Source organism: Helianthus annuus, chromosome 6 (genome assembly GCF_002127325.2).
Source record: "Helianthus annuus cultivar XRQ/B chromosome 6, HanXRQr2.0-SUNRISE, whole genome shotgun sequence".
NCBI lineage: Eukaryota > Viridiplantae > Streptophyta > Magnoliopsida > Asterales > Asteraceae > Helianthus > Helianthus annuus.
In genome coordinates this window covers 50,660,838-50,682,216 of record NC_035438.2, presented here as the reverse complement: position 1 = coordinate 50,682,216, position 21,379 = coordinate 50,660,838, and the positions used below count along the sequence as shown (strand labels likewise).

At 37.1% G+C, this 21,379-nt stretch overlaps 2 protein-coding genes across 2 annotated transcripts; one reads left to right on the top strand and one right to left on the bottom strand.

Annotated features, from left to right (window-relative positions):
* Positions 1 to 2,633: 2,633 nt before the first annotated feature.
* On the bottom strand, positions 2,634 to 7,181 carry LOC110865450. The gene is made up of 7 exons (XM_035974137.1): positions 5,609 to 7,181; positions 5,372 to 5,527; positions 5,108 to 5,239; positions 4,781 to 5,029; positions 3,611 to 4,710; positions 3,238 to 3,528; positions 2,634 to 3,163 (listed from the first exon to the last, which is right to left on the bottom strand). The coding sequence occupies exons 1-7, from the start codon at positions 6,306 to 6,308 to the stop codon at positions 2,750 to 2,752; spliced, it is 3,042 nt and encodes a 1,013-aa protein (XP_035830030.1). The 5' UTR covers positions 6,309 to 7,181; the 3' UTR covers positions 2,634 to 2,749.
* Positions 6,498 to 17,028, top strand: LOC110944733 (zinc finger MYM-type protein 1-like). Its single transcript, XM_022186382.1, has 3 exons — positions 6,498 to 6,574; positions 14,204 to 14,318; positions 14,578 to 17,028. Exons 1-3 carry the CDS (start codon positions 6,498 to 6,500, stop codon positions 17,026 to 17,028), a joined length of 2,643 nt encoding a protein of 880 aa, XP_022042074.1.
* The last annotated feature ends 4,351 nt before the right edge of the window (positions 17,029 to 21,379 follow it).

The window sequence follows — 21,379 nt, the reverse complement described above, 5'->3', positions numbered from 1 at the left end:
TTGAGGGCGATCTCGCAATTACATTTGTTTATTTTTCTACTTTAATTACCACCCACGGTACTGTCAACCCGACTTGTGGTCATGTTACTACTCACAATATAGTAACAAATTTTGTATACAAAACCCCAACATACCGACGATAATTGTAGAATACAAATACTCAATCACTGTTTAATATAATGTAAAACATTTGAGGTTTTGTAAAACAGTTTGCAAAAAGGTTTACAAAAAGGAGATTACTCACATTGTTACTTAAGGGTTTTCCTTTGTGTTTTCCTGGTTATAATCTATTAATTAAACAATGCATACGCGTTAGTATATTAACCCAATATTTACATTAGTTATACCCTCCCCGAGACAGAACTCCAACGACTACGTCGGGTAGAGCCTCGACAACCGTTTCGGGGCGCTAGATCAATCGGGCAACGTATGTAATACGTAACCGGGGGTTATGATACTTACAACGAGGCAGAACTTCGTTATTTAGAGGGGGTATAATGCCTAGGTATAATTCTTACTACTTCAGAATTGAGAGAGAATCGAAAAGAATTAAACGAGTTGGACTGGAGGCCGATGGCCTTCTTATATAGGGTTGTTCGTCGAGTCCGTCGCGCCCCGCAAAAGCTAGGGGCTTGGCTTACGCGCCCCGCGAGCTAGGGGTGTAGGGCCTAGGGTTGCTGATTCGCGGTTTATAGTTGTGACACGAGACTGCCACGTGGCAGCTCAGGGGGCCGCCTCGTGTCCTCTCGCTCGCGGCCCGCGTAAGACTAAGGCTAGGTCTTCGCGGCCCGCCAGAGACCAATTAAAATTGCTTTTATTTAATTTTTTGTAAAATTAAAGGTATTTAGGGCAATTTTACGTATACGGGGTGTATTTTAGGACGTATAGGGACATTCTAAATATATTAGGGGTGTCGGAAATATTTTAGGATGGTTGTTATATTGTAGCATTTTTATTTTAATGTAATCTTTTATTAAAATTAGTTTTCTATTAATATTGGTTTACAAATAGGCCTGTAAAGGAACTGAACGTTCATGAACTTGTTCGACGGGAAGTTCGTTTATGTTCGTTTATTAATAAACGAACGAACACGAACAAAAAAATTTGTTCGTTTAATTAAATGAACGAACATGAACACACCTTGTGTTCGTTCATTTATGTTCGTGAACGTTTGTTTATGTCCGTTTATTTACTTTCCTTAAAATATAGTAAATACATAAATAGTTGTATTTATATTAATATTTGGTTTTCTATGTACTTATATAAATATAACTATTAGTAATTGAGTTTTCTAGTAATAAAAAAATGAAATTTTAAAATTTTTCTTAGATGATCACTTACTTAATTTATAAAAAAAAAAAAAAAAAAAAAAAAAAAAAAAAAACTACTTCATTTTAGTATCTATGAACCCTAATTTAGATGTGTTTTCGGATGACCTGTTATATATTAGACGTGTTGTTTGTGTTCTTAAATTGTGTTTGTTTATATTTGTTCAATTACGTTTATTTGTGTTCGTTTATGTTTGTTCAATCATGTTAATTTATGTTTATTCCAATATGTTCAGTTAATTTTTTTTGTTTGTGTTCGTTTATGTTCGTGAACTGTTCGTTTAGGCTCTAAATGAACGAACATAAACGAACACGAACATGCCCGATTTCTTAATGAACGAACGCGAACAAAAAAATGTGTTCGATTATATGTTCGTGTTCATGTTCAGTTAAAGTTAAATGAACAAACACAAACATGCCTATGTTCGTGTTCATTCAGTTCATTTACAGGCCTATTTACAAATTTAGAAAGAATAACATAAGATTAAAAAAAATTGAAACTAAAAAAAAATTGAATATTTGTTGAAGCCCCTACTCACCTGAGCCACAACTGGGTCAAGTGACTTCAGCAAGGGCTTTATCCAGTGCTTAGTCAATGTCTAGTTAGCGCTAGATGAAGCAATGTTACAAAATGATTTCGGGAGTTAGCTTAAGCCACAACACACAGTCTCGTACCAAACGCTAAAGGAGTGTTTGGTATGCTGGAATGCGAGGTGGAATGGAATGGACCATTGAGAGGGAATGAAGAAAAAAGTGTTTGGTTGGTCAATGGAATAGAATCGCTCATTCCAAAATACATTTCATTCCCTCAAAATCATTCCATCCACCCTCCCTGTTTTTTTCCAGTCCATCCCCTCTTCACCATTCATTAACAACACCACAACCCACTACTGTTGCCACCACCCACCACCATTGTCATCCACCGTCGTCACCCGCCACCCACCGCCGTCGCAACCATCCACCATCGTCGTTGCCACCTCCGATCACCACCACCACCCACCTTCGATCATCGTCGCCACCATCGCCGATGCCACCTCCGATCACCACCGTCGTCGCCAGCCACCTCCGCCATCGCTATTGAGATGGTTCAAAACCACCTCCAAGGTCCTCCGCAAAGCCACCCGCCACCCAATGCATGTTAAACTTCTGATTAGCGCGAAAACACTCCAGCATTTTGAGATGGTTCAAAACCACCTCCAAGGTCCTCCGCAAACAAAGCGCGAGACCGGGTGGCCACCTTATACTTAGATAACGCTTCCATTTATTCGAGCTAATTTAACCTAAGTTTTTACAGCAATGCAATAATTGCAACAGAAAAAACGAAGGCACTTCATTGTCATTAAAACTGCGCAAAAGCGCACCACTTACAATCAAGTCAGAAACAAAGGCACAAACGCCTATCAACAAACTAACAACCTACTCTATTTGTCTTCTTTCTTCTCACCATCATCATCTTCGTTCCCTTCACCATCGTCGCCATCGTCATCACCTCCGCCATCATCACCAGCTGCTTCCTCATCAGATGATTCAACAGTAATCGGTGGATCAAGGATCGCCTTGAGGCGCTGACACCAATCATCCTTTTTTAAGGCACTAACAACCAAGTCCATGATGGGCAAGGAGAGGTTGTCATATGAGTTCTCAGCACTGGCCAGCGCAGCATCAGCTTGTTCCGTCACTGAGCAATGACTTGTATCGAATTCTTGTCCCAGCATTCGCTCAACGTGATCAGCACACTCCAGGTAACCTCCTCGATGACCAACTGCACGCGCCGCATCCGTAAGAGCAGCAACAGCGCGATCTAGCTCGCCGGCGTTCAGGATGGAGTTGGCAACCTTCATCAAAAGAGGAGCATTAAGAATAAACTCTTCAACATGTTAAAGAAAAAGGTAAGGAAAAAGGGACTTACCAGCACTATTCCCCGAGTGCGCATCCATTCTGCTTCAGAAACAAGCGTGTCCACAATGCCTTGGGCCTCAGAATAATTTGTCTGAGCCACGTTAAGCGCCGCAGTGCTGACAGCACGCGCCTCCTCAGCATCGGTGGCCTTGACCTTCTCAGCCTCAAGGTCAATCTCCAAAGACTCGCATCTGTCGATTTGCTCATTCAAGCGACGCTTGAGTTCCGCTATCTCAACGTCCTTGGCATGGAGATCCTTGTCCTTGTTAGACAATTGCACCTTGGCTTCAGTCAGCTCAACCTAAAAATGGACAAACACCTTGAGAATTGACTTAGAGAAATCTCATAAACAAAAAGGAAGAGCGGGAATCAGTAGAACTAACCTCCATCTGCTGCTTGGCAGTTTTTTCACCCTGCGCTTCCTCCACCTTTGAGGTCAAGTCCGCAACTGTAGCCTCAAGACCAACGATCTTCTGGCGTAGAGCATAAGTACGCTCGTTGTCTTGAGCGCATATACGCTTGAACTCGGCCTTCTCCTTGGCCAGTTGCTCTTCCACATTATGAAGTTTCTTTTGCAGGCCCTCGCGACCCCACTCTTCAGCTTTCCTATCAGCCTCAAACTTGGCTTTCTCCTCATCAAATGTGGCCTTAGCCTTCTCAAATTCACCAACACGTTTTAGCACACGTTCTCGGTAAGCCTCCCAGTCGGCGCGCTCTCTGACCATTGTTCGCCATTCACGAACTATCTGATGGTTAGCAGATCGAGCGTTGGCCTCGGCAAGAATGTAAGTGCGATACAACATTTCATGCGGCTTCGCCTTTTGACGGTTAACTTCGCCAGGAGTGAATTGGTTCAAGTACCAATCGCGGGAAGGACCAAATTCAACAAACGTATCCTTCTGCCTTAAGCTCCAAGGGGCTTGATGAGGAGCATCACCACGTTCCTCTTCAGTATAAGTTTTATAATATATGTCCCCGACGGTATCCTTCGCACCTATCACATTGGGGTTATAGCCCCCAGCTCCTCCAGAGCTTGCACCACTAGACACATAGCGCCCTAACCCCTTAGAGGTAACAATCGGCGCATCAGGGGGAGGTTTTGGGACACCAGACTGCCCTTGAACAGAAGACTGATCGGCAGCTCTTTCTTTCCTCGCCTCTTCCGCCTTCCTCTGCCTATCCGCCTCCTCCCTCAGCTTTCTCTCCTCTTCCGCTTTCCTCTTCCTCTCCGCCTCCAGCTTTCTCTCCTCCTCCTCCTTCCTCTTTTTCTCTTCCTCTTCTTTGCGCTTTCGCTCTTCAGCCTTCTTCTGCGCAGCAATCCTACTCTCTTCTTTCCTCCGATCCTCTTCTGCCTTTCGCTGCGCTTCAGCAGTTTTCGCAGCATCAAGCGCAGCAGAATCGGAAGGTTCAGTGGCAACCTTAGGTCTTTTCGTGCTGGGTTCAACAAACTTAACCCCCTTTTCAGGGGTCTTCTTCTTGATCTCTACAAGAATAAAGCAAACGCACTTGAGCAAAAAGAGGTTAAATTATAAAGAAGGGAGATAAGAGCATACCAGGAGAAAACTGGTATAACGAGCGCAACTTGCTCTTCTTCCCAACAACGGGAATAACAACTGAAACAGGCGCAGAGGCCATACCAGTTGTCGCCTCGCTTCTACCCCTCTTTCTTCCAATCAACGGGGCAGTCTCTTCTTCCTCTTCTTCTTCATCCTCAGGTTGAGATGGAGTTGCGTCAGCATCCGGGTTACGAGAACCCGCGCTCCCAGAGCCCTTTGACCCACCAGCGCCAGTCTTTCCCATAGCTGCATATGATAAACCTTCATAAGAGTCACTGATTATCACGTAATCGTCTAAGTCACGTTGCCGGAGGCGAAGCGTACCTTTGACAGCAGCAGTAGTTGCGCGACTGGCGCCAGGACCCTTGCTGGTCACTTCAACATCCGCCTTCTTTTTCTTCTTCGAAGGTTTCTTCTTCTTCTCCTCTGGGTCAACCCCCAGATCGCGCAACACACCTGCAAAGATTTTAGGCAACGAACTTAACTCGCCATTCGAAGACCCTACTGACTCCTCGCTGGAAAGATAGAAAGTCTCTTTCCCAGCAGAAGTCACAGAGCGCAATGGACGAGGTTTAGGATATTGCGCACCTTCAGTTGCATCCGGCGGCGAGGCGAAGGCGTCAGCAGGAGGAAACATGAAGTTCCCCTTTATCTGGTCATACCAGCCTTCCTCATCATCGCGCAGAGGGCGAACGCCCATGGAGCCACCAAAGGCTGGGAAGGCAGCCTGATAGAGTTGCGTCTCTACACAACAAAAACAAAGTATAAGAAACCAGTTAAGTGAATGTACTCGGAAACAAAACAAAAAGGGGGAAAGTATCTAACCTTGATCCCCGATCTTCAAGACCGGGAGTTCCCTGCTACTAGGTGACCACTGGTCACTCATCTTGGCAGCAACCAGAACATTCTCCCCAAATACCCGGTTAGGGGTTGCGGTAAGCTGCTGATACCACTGAGCAGACTTCGGTATAGGAAGGTCCTCCTTTGGTATAACCTCGGTCCATTCCCTAAACGGCATAGCTATTGGCAAGACTTCCTCCCGGATGAAGAAGAACTTGGGTTTCCAGTCGTGGAAACTCTTGGGAGGATTCAACAAAATCTTCTTAGCCGTACCACGGCTAGCAAAAGAAAAGAACCCCATTGTTCTTTGCAGTTGATAGAAGACACGAAACTTATTCACCGTCGGCTCAATGCCGTGAGATTGACACAAGAACTCAAAGTGCCTCACCCTCACCATCCCAGGTGGGCTTAACTGCGAAATATGAAACTTGTAGTAGGACAATATGCTACCAAAGAAGTTAGTCGCCGGCAGCCGGAAGTTTCCTTGAAGGAAGAAGTCTTCGAACAAAGTAATGTAACCGGGTGGGGCATCAGCCGCGGTCTGACCCTGAGCAGGGTACCGGGCATCCCACTCCGGTGGAAACCTAAAACTTCGAACGATCTGTTCGAATAAACCTAAGTCCCATCTCAGGACTGGGACTGGCCCCTCCTCACTAACAGGAGCTTCTTGATGTTCTTCACTCATATTTCAAGAAAAAGCTGGAAAAAACTTGAAGAAAGTTTGAAGATTTGAAGAAAGTTTGAAGATTTGAAGAAAGTTTGAAGAAGATGAAGAACAATATGAAGACTCAAAGAGAAAAAGGGAGAAGAAACGAAGAGAAAGTGAATCTCTCACCTTTCTCTTCGGATATATATACCCATCGCATTTAATGCGATGGGTAACCGTGCCGCACTCGCCGCAGGGGCAACCAACGAGAGGTTGCCACGTCAAGCGGAAAAGCAGGGACGACGGTTACCACGCGCGCGTGGCATCCACTCTCCTGACATGAAGTGCAACCGCCGCAGGCGGCATGATGACATCCGTGCCAGGGGTCAACTCAAGCGTCGCTCTCAGCGACTTATCTCACCAACCTGTCAGAGGTTCAAATTTCGAAGTTTCCCGCCATAAACCGTGCAAGTAACTTCATGCAGAAGTCACAAGAATCGCGCCAGATATACGTAAACTACTAACACCTCGCGCGATTAAAAGGACAAACAAGATATCACTCGACAACTGCCTAGTACCTGCGCATCGAAAACCACAGTTTCCTACATGCGCCTTACAAGTCAAGACCAAAAGGACAACTTCCCCTTCTCTTATTTTTATCAAGTCCAGAGCTCCAACCACTTGCGTTGCGCATGGTGCAGCACTGGACTGGGGGGACTTGAAGGGGTATGGTCCCAAAAAGTCGCGCAAACCTCATAACAGGTTGCACGTGAGACCATACTCCTTAGCATAACAACTTGATAATAACAGCCTCGCGCAGCTTACGTCACATTATGACTTAGCCCCGCGCGAGGAAGAGCACATAATGAAGTCAGATAGCAACACTTAGCATGAAAACAATGGTATAAGTGAACACACTAGCCCCGCGCGGGTTAGTCGCCACCAAGCAAAATCATCTCCATAAGAAGATGCGCTGTTACCTACAGAGGTACACAGGGTACGAGTGGCAGGAAAAAGAGCCAATGAACGTCCAGCAGGCTCTGTTCAATCGTGCGCCACGATCTTCTGACGATAAGTACACAAGGACGCCTACGTGGCACCAATCAAGAGACGGGGACAACTGTCCCACGATCTCCACTTGTCTGCTGATGACAGAAGGGACAACAAGGCCGACAACAATGACACGTGGCTCCAATCAAGGTGCGCCAGCACCGACGAGCATCTAGAAGCCACTAAGCAGTCGAGGCCAGCGAGGCAAAGAGCATATTCGTTGTCCGTTTCTGGCCCAAGGCCCATCAGCCCACAACCTCTTACACCACTCTGGCTATAAATAGAGAACTTCATCCCTCAGGTTATGCATTCTATTCTCTTGGCTCTCACTCTTTACTACTTAATTACTCTCAAAGCAATCGCTTATTCTCACGCCGGAGCCCGGTTAAGAGGGAAACCCCCACATTCCCCTCTTAACGAGTAACGGTGTTCTGTTTTGCAGGTTGAGTAACCAGTCGGAGCTCAAATTCCTAAAAGAAGATTAACCTCTATGAAAGGAACATAAACCCACCTAATTAATACCTTAATTAGATCACTGTTTCTTCAGCTATCAACCACCACCACCCACCGCCACCACCGCTACCACCTCCCACCACCATCGCCACCGCTACCACCTCTAACCACCGTCGCCACCCACCTTCGTCGTTACCCACCACCACCGCTGTCACCACCCGTCGCCATCTCCACTCGCCGCCGTCTCCACCCACCACCACCGCCGCCGCTACAACTGCCACCTATCACCAGCCACCATCGTCGCCCATCATTGACCACCGCTATCCAATTTTATTCCTTCGTCTTTTTTCGCATACCAAACAACAAAAAGTAACGGTTCATTCCATTCTCACATTGTAACCAAACAATACATGGAATGGTAATGATCAAGTCCATTATCTCGTCCATTCTTTTACCTCGTTCATTTCATTCCCCCGTCCATTCTATTACCTCATACCAAACACACCCTAACTTATTTAATTTTCCTCTCACAATATTGATAGAAAGTGATGGGTAATTAATTACTCACAATATAGGTAGAAAGTGATGGTTAATTAATTATGGTAAAGATATGTAACTAGTACGGATGCCGAGATTTATTGTAAATAATATGTGCATGCTAAGTTACGTACCAATATTCATTATAATAATGTTAATTTAATAACTAACATTATTTGTTTCTCATTTCTTTAATTTTTCATTAGCTGGAGTCGTGTTTACCACTCTTCCCACTCACGACATCTTTCATCCCTTTTATGTGTGGTTGGTCATGTACTTTATTCTTTTCTTTTTCTAGAAACAATTGAACAAAAATGATAAAAAAAAAAAAAGCTTTATTATTAATTATTTTGTAATATAAGAACAAAAATTAAAAAAAAGGTTTATTATTAATTATTTTGTAATATAATTTTGATCAACCATGAGATCCGTTAACAATGTTATTAAACGCTAATTACCATTAAGATGTTTAAATAACTTTACAATGGCATAAAAGGTTGTATTTTAAGGTCCGACTCCAACAATCGATATAGCAACACCATCTGATAGAATAAATCATATATGATTTTTATCTGATACGTAAAAATTTATTTGATAAGGATTTTTTATGTTTCTTTTTAAGATATATATGTTAGATCAAATAAAATCTAATATTTTTCGTATAAAATGTAGAAGGTTAAAAGAAGTCTGAAAAAAAAAAAAAAAAAAAAGAGTAAACTGCTATTTTGGTCCCTGTGGTTTGGTCAATTTTGCCACTTTAGTCCAAAACTCAAACTTTTTGCATCTAGGTCCCTGTGGTTTTAGTTTTATTGTCATTTTGGTCCAAAAATGAAATCAGGTCATATTTGTCTTATAAAATTCTGTTATTTTGTCATTTTCCGCAGGGGCAAAATGATCATTTTTTTTTATAAATAAATACCATATTTTATAAGACAAATATGACCTGATTTGCCCCTGAGAAAAATGACAAAATTGCAGGATTTTATAAGACAAGTATGACCTGATTTCATTTTTGGACCAAAATGGCAATAAAACTGAAACCACAGTGACCTAGATGCAAGAGGTTTGAGTTTTGGACTAAAGTGGCAAAAGTAAACAAATCTCAGGGACCAAAATGGCAGTTTACTAAAAAAAAAAAGAATTAACCTCAAATTTAAATTTAGTCCATTGATTTATCACAATTCATATAACTTTTACCTACATAATTAAAGAAAATAATTCTTACATCTTACACTAGGTTTTTACCCGGGATTGCTTCCCGGGCTCGGGAAAGTTATTTAGATTAATTACTATTTGTTAGAACAACTGGTGTTTCAACCACTAAAGCGGTAAGACCTGTGTGCAAACACGGGTCGATTCTTAGAAAATTATGCATAACATATATTGACAGAATATATAGATATATGTATAAATATTGTACCAAAACATGTTATTTATTATAGCTAAAAGACAACTATAAGTAAATATAAAAGATATTTAACATGCATAACATATATTGACAGAATATATAGATATGTGCATAGCTTTGATCATTTAAACATACCTTTGCCAATATTACAATGCTGAAAATAAAAACAGTAGCTGACTATAACTATCAGTGGATACCCTATCAGTGGATTAAAACACTGAGCTTTAACAACAATCCTTATATAAACAGTGATTCAAGAATCTTCCTGCTCCAAAAAAAACAATATCTTAACCCATAAGTCATTTCAATCCCCTTCAACCTCCACAAAACACTATTTTAACCCAACAGTGGTTTTAAACCACCATTTTAACCAAACAGCGGTTTCAACCACAGTTTTCTCAACAGTAGTTCCAAACATCTGTTTTCATCCATCTGTTAACCAAAATCAACAGATGTATCAACCACTGTTTTATTTTCAAACATCTGTTCCCAATAACAGAGCTTTGATCATTTAAACATACCTTTGCCAATACTACAAGCTTTTACACTCTCAAACCTAAATATTTATTTACTTAATTTAAATAACAAACATGGTTAATATTTTTAACACAACTAATTATATAAAAACTACAAGTTTCAAACAACATACAAAGTTCATCCAAGTCAACAGATGTATCAACCACTGTTTAATTTTGAAACATCTGTTCCCAATAACAGAGCTTTGATTATTTAAACAGACCTTTGCCAATATTACAAGCTTTTAAAACTCTCAAACATCAATATTCATTTACTTAATTTAAATAACAAACATGATTAATAATTTTAACACAACTAATTATATAAAAAAATACAATTGTCAAAACAGCAAATAGCATTCAATAAAATACAGGATCCTAATTCCTAATCAATTGGTGAAACAGTAGTTTCGATAAGTAAAGCTCCTTTCGGACCATTGTAGTTGTCAATATGTTGGAGGTATTTCAGAAGTTCATTGCTCAGATCAACTTCAATCATGTCCCCCCAGATGCTTGTTATCAGCCACTTGTTGTCTTCAATTATATTAGTACTTCGGTGACTATCTACATAATTAACTACACGAGGATTATTGAAAACAAACACCTTCATCAAGCCTTCTTCTTCATATCTGAGCAAATCAGCAGTTAGCTCAGCAGACTTTCCAATAACAATCAAATGCAACCTCTTTCTGATGGTCAAAAAATGCCCTTGGCAAGGATTGACTACAATACTCTCGGGAAAATGAAGCATTCTAAAAGTCTCACTAAGAACATCAAAAGCAACGACGTTCCTCTCACCTAGTGTATACCAATAATTTGAAACCATAAAATATATGGTTTTATCAGCATAAACTCCTGTAGACCATGAATAAAGACTTGAACCATAATTGTTTACACTACCGAAATTTATTGTTCTCCATGACTCACAACGTCGTGTGTAAACACGAGCAGCAGTTACATTACGGTAACATCTGATGTTCAGCACTTTCAGATCATTGAACTTATCAAAATAAATTCCACCAGTATCAGAGATTGAACTGATCAAAATAAATTCCACCAGTATCAGAGTTTCGATGATGATTGTAATTGAAGTAGTCATCACACAAAACCTTATACCACCTGATAGTTGGATTCCAAAGAATCAACTGACAGGAAATCTCTTCATTGCAAACTAACAACAAACCATTAAATGAAGATATAATACGTAAGAAGCTAGGGTGCTCATTGTTAGGAAAACTTAAGGTTTTGCTTCTAACAACATCCAAATTACCACCAACTACGTCGTCAATGACAATTGACGTGTCTTTAAAGGATAGTAGTTTCTTTTGTACTGAATCTCCACTTCGGATAGCATGCATCATCTGAAATGCATGACTTGACAATTCCTTATAAAAATTCTTCGAAAGACATTTGAAACGGCCAATATCTTCTGCAGAGAGCCTTGTGAAAATCTCGTCAACAATCACTTGAAACCCAAATTTTTCCATTCTGCAGAGAGCATTGTGAAAATCTCGTCAACAAAATTTTTGAAGAGGATTTAGTAGATGGATGAAAACGATAATGACCAAAACCTCTGCCCAATGTATTTTATATACCCAATGAAGGCGGTTATAACTAAATACATCGTCAGACGAAAGAATATGAAGCGACACTCGTTAGGCTTTTAATGCATTTACATGGGAAAATATAAAATTAAACACGTTATTATAATTGCAATTAACCTATTCATTTACCTATAAGACGCCTTTACCATAAGACAGAAGTGATTGCTTGACGTGCATTAATTGCAAAGTACATATCCCAAGGCATTTTGAATTTGAAATTACCGGCAATTACAAAACCACTGCTATGCTATATGTTTGCCAAAGGAAACATCTGCTAAGTTATACTTTCTTGGCTATGGGCAATAGTTTGCTGACTATTATTTAACTATCAGTGGATAGCCAACAGCTATTGAAACACTGATGTTTAGTCAGACAGTGGTCAACATGAAGATTGAAGAAACAGAAGTTGTCTTTCAACAGTGGATAACAATTAACAATCAGATGTTTGAACCAAATCAGTGGTTGTAACAGACTTTTAAGGATTAATGAAAACTATCATTTTTAACTATTTTGAGATTGTTTGACCTTAAACAGATATTTGACCTTCTATATCAGTTGTTTGGAGTTAAACAAATATTTGGACATAAACAGATGTTTGAAATTAAACAAATGTTTAACGTTAAAAAGAAGTTGGCCCATAAACATTTGTTTGCAAAAAAAGAGAAATTTCAAGAATACTATACCCAAACAATCAAAATGAGGAGCTTAATAATCATCCAAGTGTACTTCATTTTTATTTAGTAGTATAAAGATTAAACCACTGTTCAATTTATAGTATAGATCAGTGATATGAAATCTAACAATCAAAATGGGGTTATGTGATAAATAACGTTACATATAAACATCTCAGTGATATGAAATCTAACAATCTAACAGAGTATAAAACACTGATGTGATAAATAATGTTACATATAAATACTGTTAACATAAACAAAGGTAGAATATCTACTGTTGATGCTGAACCACTTTTGTTGTTGGATAGTGGTTCGTCTATGAATTTGTATAGGGTTTGTCTCGAGATATAAAGTATAGAGAACCACTGCTACACTAAACACTGTTACATAAGAAACACTGATACATAAATACTAAAGTTGAATCCGCTGTAGATGCTGAAACACTGCTGCTACTAAGCAGTGGTTTTCCTTTCGTTGATCAGGCTTTAGGTACATAAGTGCTTGTCTTTAACAGGGCTTTGTCTTCAACAGTGCATAGGCCTCATGAGTCAATAAGCCCATCAGTCTTTATAAGGAGAAGTGGTTAGTTATAACAGTCCTTAGCATGATCAGCTGTTATAACCACACCATAACCCTTTTAGAGGAAGCAAGTGTCCGTCTATTCATTTGAGAGGACTCGTTGCATTACATCCCTGTTGAAAATGTGAGCAGTGGATGTTTTTTAGGAAAACCAATGATTCTCAATATCAGTGGATTTCAACAATAAAATGTGAGCCGTGACTATTTTTTAACTATCAGCGGATAGCCAACAGTGATTGTAACACAGATGTTTGGTCAGTGAGTGGTCAACATGAAGAATGAAGAAACAGAGGTTGACCATCAAACAAATCCTTGACACTATTAAACCTCTGTTGACTTACCAAACAGATATTCAAACACAATTCAACATCAACATAATCTAAATATTACTGAAACACTAAATAATAAGTAAAAATAAAACACAACATAGATTCATAAAATTAAATTTATTCATTTATTCATGACCTTAAAACTAAAAGTCCAATAATTACATCACATACTGAACAATATTAAAGTTCAAATCTAAGAATAACAGCAAGAATTAAGAAACTTTAGTTTCAACTCCATCGATTGCTGAACCTCTCGATGTATGGCCTTCAGCATCGCCATGAACTGCCAGAGCCGGCCCAATGGGCTTCCCACCCTAGGCACAAGCCTAGGGCCACCCAAAATAAAAGGCCTCCAATTTTTTTGAGGGTTCCTCATATACTAGGCCCATTTTTTTAATTTTAAACTAAACTAAGAAGCCCAAAGAATAGGCCTGAACGTCTAAGAAGAAAATAAAGGCCCAAATCTTCTCTCACAAACAAAAAATAAAGAATCGTCTGGAACATGATGAAGTCGCCGCCTGGAACATGGAAAGTCTGGAACATGGAAAGTCGTTGCATCAGTCTCCAAACAATTCACTAATTCGTCGCACAGATACAAGAACATAATGAATCGTCCCCTGAATCGTCGCCTAAAACGTCGCCTAAAACGTCGATTGACAGGTATTAACGTCTATATCTTCTTCTCCATTCAGTTTATTCAGTCATCAAACAAATTAACAACCTTACAAACCCTCAGTGCTCAGTTCTCGATTGATATCTGTTCTCGGAATCTTGATTTGTGGCAGACGTGGAATATCAGTTCAGAAGTTCTCGGAAGTCGGAACTCAATGCCATAGACTCATATTTGCTTTTTTCAATTTGTTGGAATATCTTCTTCTCCACTCGGAAGTCGGAACTCAGGTTAGATATCTGATTTTTTTCTTGAATTAATTTGTTGTTTAGGGAATTAGGGTTTATTCAGTTATTATTCTTTCATAATTTGCTTTTTTCCTTAATCAAGGTGTTGTTTAGGGAATTAGGGCTTATTCTTCTGTCATAATTTGCTATTTGAATAATTTTTTGTTTAGGGAATTAGGGCTCATTATCCATCTCTTAAATAGATTTATATTTTAGCAATGTCAAATCGAATTCGAACTTTTGAATCCGGTCATTCAAAAAGGCTAAAAAACGTAAACAAGAAGCTTTAATTGAATCACAAAAGGGAGCACTTCTAAAATTTTGTACGCCTACAACAAGTCAACCTACAAACGATAGTGATACACCTACAACAAGTCAACCTACAAACGATATTGATACACCTACAAATAATGAACCTACAAACGATAGTGATACACCTACAAATAATGAACCTACAAACGACGAAAAACCTACAAATGATGAATTTACAACCGATGAAATACCTATAAATTTTGTTGATCCAAGTCAATGGAATAATATTAGTATTGTTCTAAGAGATATACTCGTAGAAAAAGGTCCGATTAAAATTCATGATTACGATTTTCCACAAGATGAACACTCAAGAAGCTTTAATACATCTCACTATATGCGAACATTACCAAATGGTGAAACGCTAGAAAGAAAATGGTTGATTTATTCTATAGATTTGGATAGAGCGTTTTGTTTTTGTTGTAAATTGTTTAACGTGAATCAATGTACTAGTAGCTTAGCTAAAGAAGGTAATAACGATTGGAAAAATATTAGTAGTAAATTAAAAGAACATGAAAAAAGTAAAGTACATATTAACAATATGAGAATATGGATGGAACTAGAGATAAGATTGGCGAAAAATAAGACAATCGATAAACAAAATCAAAATCAATTAAATAAAGAAAAAGAACATTGGAGAAATGTGCTAAAAAGAAGTATTGCCCTTGTAAAGAGTCTTGGTACACATAATTTAGCATTTCGTGGGACAAATGAACAATTGTATGAAGAAAACAATGGTTTATTTTTAGCCGGTATTGAGATGATTGCAGAATTTGACCCGATAATGCAAGAACATGTTAGACGCATACAAAATAAAGAAATTCATAATCATTATCTTGGACCCAGAATGCAAAATGAACTAATACAATTATTATCAAATGAGGTCAAAACAAGAATTATTAAAAAGGTTAAAGAAGCTAAATACTTTTCAATTATTCTTGATTGCACACCCGATATAAGCCACAAAGAACAAATGTCCATTATCTTACGATGTTTAGATATTTCGCCAACTTCAATAGAAGTTAAAGAATACTTTTTAGAATTTTTAATAGTGAATGATACAACCGGTAAAGGTCTTTTTAATTCTATTACTGAGGAACTTAATAGAATAGGACTTAATGTGGATGACATTAGAGGCCAAGGTTATGATAATGGTTCAAATATGAAAGGAAAACATAAGGGAGTACAAAAACGATTGTTAGAAGTTAATCCTAGAGCCTTTTATGCTCCATGTGGTTGTCATAGTTTAAATTTAGTTATTTCTGATATGGCTAGCGCTTGTGACAAAGTTCAAGATTTTTTTGGAACCATACAACGTATTTATTCTATTTTTGCATCATCCACTAAAAGATGGAAAATTTTACAAGATAATATACCATATTTAACTCTTAAATCATTATCACAAACACGTTGGGAAAGTCGATTAGAAAGTGTTAAAGCAATTAGGTTTCAAGCTCCAAAACTAAGAGATGCATTAATGGATTTGTATCGTGATAGTACTGAGGCAAATGTTAAAAGTGAGGCTAAATCTTTAGTTGAAAATGAGTTGGATAAATTTGAATTTTTATTAGCGATGGTTATTTGGTATGAGGTTTTACATGCTATTAATGTAGTTAGTAAAAACTTACAATCAAAAGATATGTGTATAGATATTGCTATAAAACAACTAGATGGACTTATTATTTATTTTAAAAAGTTTAGGGATGAAGGATTTGAAAATGCTATGATTGAGGCTAAAGAACTTGCTTTAAAGATGGGCATTGAACCTAGTTTTCGTGAAAAACGTGTTATTCGTAGAAATAGAAGATTTGATGAAAATGTTGATAATGAGACTTTGAAAACTCCTATTGATTGTTTTAGAACGGATTACTTTTTATACATAGTAGATCAAGCTAGTGTTTCACTCGAAAGTAGATTTGCTCAGTTTAAAGAGTTCGAACAAATTTTTGGTTTTTTGTTTAGTATAAAAAAGTTAAAATCTTTAGATCAAAAAATTTTAAAAGAGAAGTGCATTTATCTGGAAAAGTTTTGGAACTATGATAATCATATTGATATTGATGGTTTAGATTTATTTGACGAACTAAAAATGCTAAGAGACATTATACATGTAGAATCTGACACACTTACCAATATATTAACTTATATTAAAAACTTTAATTCTTTTCCAAATGCATATATCGCCTATAGAATTGTGTTAACCATTCCTGTAACCGTTGCTACAGCAGAACGTAGCTTTTCCAAATTAAAACTAATAAAAAATTACTTAAGATCTACAATGTCACAAGAAAGATTAAACGGTTTAGCTATTATGTCAATCGAAAAAGATTTTTTAGAAGAACTTGATTACGATAATTTCATCAAAGAATTTGCCTCGGTTAAAGCTAGAAAAGTAGATTTTATTTAAACATACTATAATTATAGAAAACATATGACTTTAAAAAAAAAATTTAACTACGCCAATTATAAACTTTTTTTAGTTTATAATTGCCGGTCCCAAGCCCGGATAAAGGAGGAGGGTTTTGTTACTAACTATGTTGAAAACGATAATTTTGCAAAAGGGCCACCACTTCATAGTTCGATTAGGGCCTCCGAAAACGTAGGAACGGCTCTGTGAACTGCACGTCACTATCACCGCACTCTATATTAATGACAACACAAATAAGAAATAAACCTAAAATGCAAAGGTATCTTCTCAACTGTTGTAGCACATCTGAGTTCTCACGATATTGCACGAATCTATACTTTCTATAAAACCAGAAAATCTTCCTGGCGCAAGAAAACATGACTTTCGATTTAACGAAAATCAAAAAATGCAACTCTCCCATCAAAGAAGATAGCACATGGAACTTTTCAAGATAGAAGATACATATCATCCGTTCAAGCTGCAACTCTGCCATAAAAAAGGTAGCACATGCAACTTTTCACGATGTTGCAACAATGATACTGCAGCATCGATATTGAAAGGTTGATGTGGGATGCGAATTTTCATTGAAACGAAGATGTTGGAACAATGATACTGGAACGATAACATGTAAACATAATCAACAAATATTCGAACAAAGAAGTGTAATCGGAGATAAGCGGCTGAATCATGAGAAAGATGCATTTGAGAGAGAAAGATACGCTCACATATATTAGCGAGCGAGATTTGAATGTGAAACCAGATAATTGTATCTTATTTATAGGATAAGAATATATGGTTTGAATTTTGAATTTCAAAATTACTGATATTATCAGTAATTACTGATCTGATTTGAAAGCAATTGTCATGATGTTTATTGGGAACTGATGTTTATTGGGAACTGAAAGGTAAGTAGTGTATATCTTTATATCCTGCTTTATTAAACTGATTAAATATTAGAAATGATATGCAAAGTAGGAAAAAAAAAGAGAACGTCAATTTTAAATTACCATTTTGCATATTTTTAATTTTAAAAATTACTGATATTATCAGTGATCTGATTTGAAAGCAATTGTCATGATGACTTTTCTAATTTTTATCTTAACTTTAACTAAGAGATAATACCCGTCAGTTTGAAATTCCCATTTTGCATATTTTAAATGTCCAAAGCTCAAGAAATTTGCATTAATTACTGATTTGATTCGGAACAAATAGTCATCAAGTATTTTTTTATTTTTTAATTTAACTTTAAATTTTATCACGAAAACAATGTTGGAGGAACTCTTATCTCATTGGAATGTAAAGATTAGGTAAAATGGTAATTTCATTGTAATTCTAGTTTTTATTTGATAATTTCAATCTATCACTAATTAACACCATCAATAATAAAAATGTGAGCAGTGGCTGTTTTTTAGAAAAACCGTTGATGGTCAATATCAATGGATGTCAACAATAAAAAAGTGAGCAGTGGTTATTTTTTCCTATCAGTGGATACCCAACAGTTTTTTAAACACTGATGTTTGGTAAGTCAGTGGTCAACACGAAGATTGAAGAAACATAGGTTGTATTTCAGCAGTGGATAACTTTTAACAATCAAATGTTTCAACCAACACAGTGGTTGTAACAGGCTTTTAAACAGATGTTGGGGCTTAAACAGATGTTTTGCCTTATATATCAGTTGTCTGGACTTAAACAAAAGTTTGAAGTTAAACAGATGATTGCCCATAAAAAGAAATTTGGCCATAAACAGATTTTTGGCCTTAAACAAATCTCCGAGCTTAAACAAATGTTTGCCCATAAACATCTGTTTGCAAACATTGTTCCAATTTCAAGAATACTATACCTAAACAATCAAAATGAGGAGCTTAATAATCATCCAAGTGTACTTTATTTTTATTTATTAGTATAAAAATGAAACAACTGTTCAATTTATAGTATAGATCAAACCAATGAAGTGATGTGATAAATACTGTTACATATAAAAACTGTTGGGATAGACAGTGTTACATATAAACACTGATGTCATAAAAATTGTTACATATAAAACACTATGGTGATGACATCTAACAACCTAACAGACTATAAAACACTAATGTGAAAAACACTATTACATATAAACATTGTTAACATAAACAAAGGTCTAAGCTTAAACAGATGTTTGCCCATAAACAGAAGTTTGGCCATAAATGGATGTTTGCCCATAAATGGATGTTTGCCCATAAACATCTGTTTGCAAAAAAAAAAAGATCAATTTCAAGAATACTATACCCAAACAATCAAAATGAGGAGCTTAATAATCATCCAAGTGTACTTGATTTTTATTTATTAGTATAAACATGAAACAACAATGTCTTCAAATCACCGGATTAGATCATGAACCCATATTAGAGGTCAAACAAAACAACAACAGGACCACATGAATAATATCAATTCCACTTTTACTTCAATTCACTTAAATGATAGGGTGATTTGGGATTTTGTACTTGTTTAAAAAATAAGATATTGACCAAAATTCAAACAGATGTTGACCAAAAGTCAATCAAATGTTGGCCAATAGTGAAATAGATGTTGACCTTAAACAGATGTTTGGTTTAAGGCCAAACATTTGTTTAAGGTCAAACATCTGTTTAAGTCCAAATATCTGATACAGAAGGCGAAACATCTGTTTTGGCCAAACATCTGTTTAAGGTCAAACAACTGTTTAAGTCCAAACCTTTGATATAAAAGGCCAAACATCTGTTTAACCATGAACAGATAAGTTAATATGATCTACTGTCTTCTCACACTGTTTTCCTCTTAAAAACACTGTTCAACCTAACATGGGTTTCCATTATCTATTGACCTCAATGCAAACAGATGTTTAAACCAGTGTTTGTTATTGAACTTTACAAAATTACATAGAATTCAAGAAAACGAAACTAAGAAATTTACGAATCTAAAAGCAACAATTTAAAATCTAAGAACACCAAGAAATTTACGAACCTAACAACAAAAATTTAGTGCTTTTAGCTTAAAATTTAGTGCTTTTAGCTTTAAACTCCATCAAAGTATATCTTCGACAATCGCCATGAACTCCACGGAAGTACTCAATGCATCAACAGCATGATTTATAGAAAGCTGATCTCCCATGAACAGACCAAGATGCAGTACATGAAAACACTTCTTCAGCTGTGGAAGAGTAGCCCTGTCCTCATATACTTAATACTTAACTTTGTTCATAAAGAACTGCTTTAAACCAAACTTTGTGCTTCTTTTAATACAAAAAAGGCAGGAAACACCATTACTCTAGTAAGATAAAATCTTATCTTACAACAATAGCAGATGCTTTCTTGCGTTTAGTAGGAACTACTACGTGTTCTACATCATCATCATCTGCCCAGAGTCACATATAATCATCATTTAGTCACCAGCAAAAATCGTTATAAATGTAGATTTAAAAATTTTTCTTTGTGTTTAATTTAAGTTTACGCTTCTTTAATACAAACCTATAATAACCCGCAGCAGATTATGAATTTCAAACAACTGTGATTAGACTGAAATATAAAGCAAGAATTAGAGTATATCACTTCAAAATAAAAAAATAAAAAAATAAAAAATTCAAAATTGGAGTAGCAAAACACACATACTTTAAACGATGTTGGAACAATGATACTGGAAACCATAGAACAATCATCATCATCATCAGCAGCAGATCATTCACAATCATCATTTAGTCACAACTAAGATAACAAAACTTGAGTAAAAATCAAAAATTAAAACAAATACCATTATCAAGGGAAACTACATATCAACAAATTTTTTTCTGAAAATGGGTTAGGGAGAGCTTCAGTTTTCTCTTATCCTTTATGAACAAATGCCGAGTATTGAGAAGAAGAGATACATATCGTCCATTCAACTTACAACTCTCCCATCAAAGAAGGTAGCACATGCAACTTTTCACGATGTTGCAACAATTATACTGCATCATCGATATTGAAAGGTTGATGTGTGATGGGAAGCTTCATTGAAACGACGATATTGGAACAATGATACTGGAACGATGATTATATAAGAAGCAGTGGTTAGTTATAATAGTCCTTAGCACATTCAACTTTAACAGGGATTTGTCATCAACAGTGGATAGGCCTCATCAGTATTTAAGTCCATCAGTCTTTGTAAGGAGCAGTGGTTAGTTATAACATTCCTTAGCATGATCAGCTGTTATAACCATTCCATAACACTTTGAGAGGAAGCAAGGGTCGATCTATTTGATTAAGAGGAATAATTGCATTACATCCCTGTTGAAAAATAGAATTGATAAATTTAGGGAAAGCGAGGTTGAAAGATGATAACCCAACACTAGAGGATCTCATTC

What these genes read in the sequence shown, in the direction of transcription:
- LOC110865450 (XM_035974137.1), bottom strand. Translation starts at nt 6,308, where the DNA reads ATGAGTGAAGAACATCAAGAAGCTCCTGTTAGTGAGGAGGGGCCAGTC. An exon ending in GCCGCCGGATGCAACTGAAG is followed by an intron (nt 5,240 to 5,371) that starts GTGCGCAATATC and finishes AAATCTTTGCAG; the next exon opens with GTGTGTTGCGCGATCTGGGG. An exon ending in CTGCCAAGCAGCAGATGGAG is followed by an intron (nt 3,529 to 3,610) that starts GTTAGTTCTACT and finishes GTCCATTTTTAG; the next exon opens with GTTGAGCTGACTGAAGCCAA.
- LOC110944733 (XM_022186382.1), top strand. Translation starts at nt 6,498, where the DNA reads ATGGGTAACCGTGCCGCACTCGCCGCAGGGGCAACCAACGAGAGGTTG. An exon ending in GCGGAAAAGCAGGGACGACG is followed by an intron (nt 6,575 to 14,203) that starts GTTACCACGCGC and finishes GATTTGTGGCAG; the next exon opens with ACGTGGAATATCAGTTCAGA. An exon ending in ACTCGGAAGTCGGAACTCAG is followed by an intron (nt 14,319 to 14,577) that starts GTTAGATATCTG and finishes TCATTCAAAAAG; the next exon opens with GCTAAAAAACGTAAACAAGA.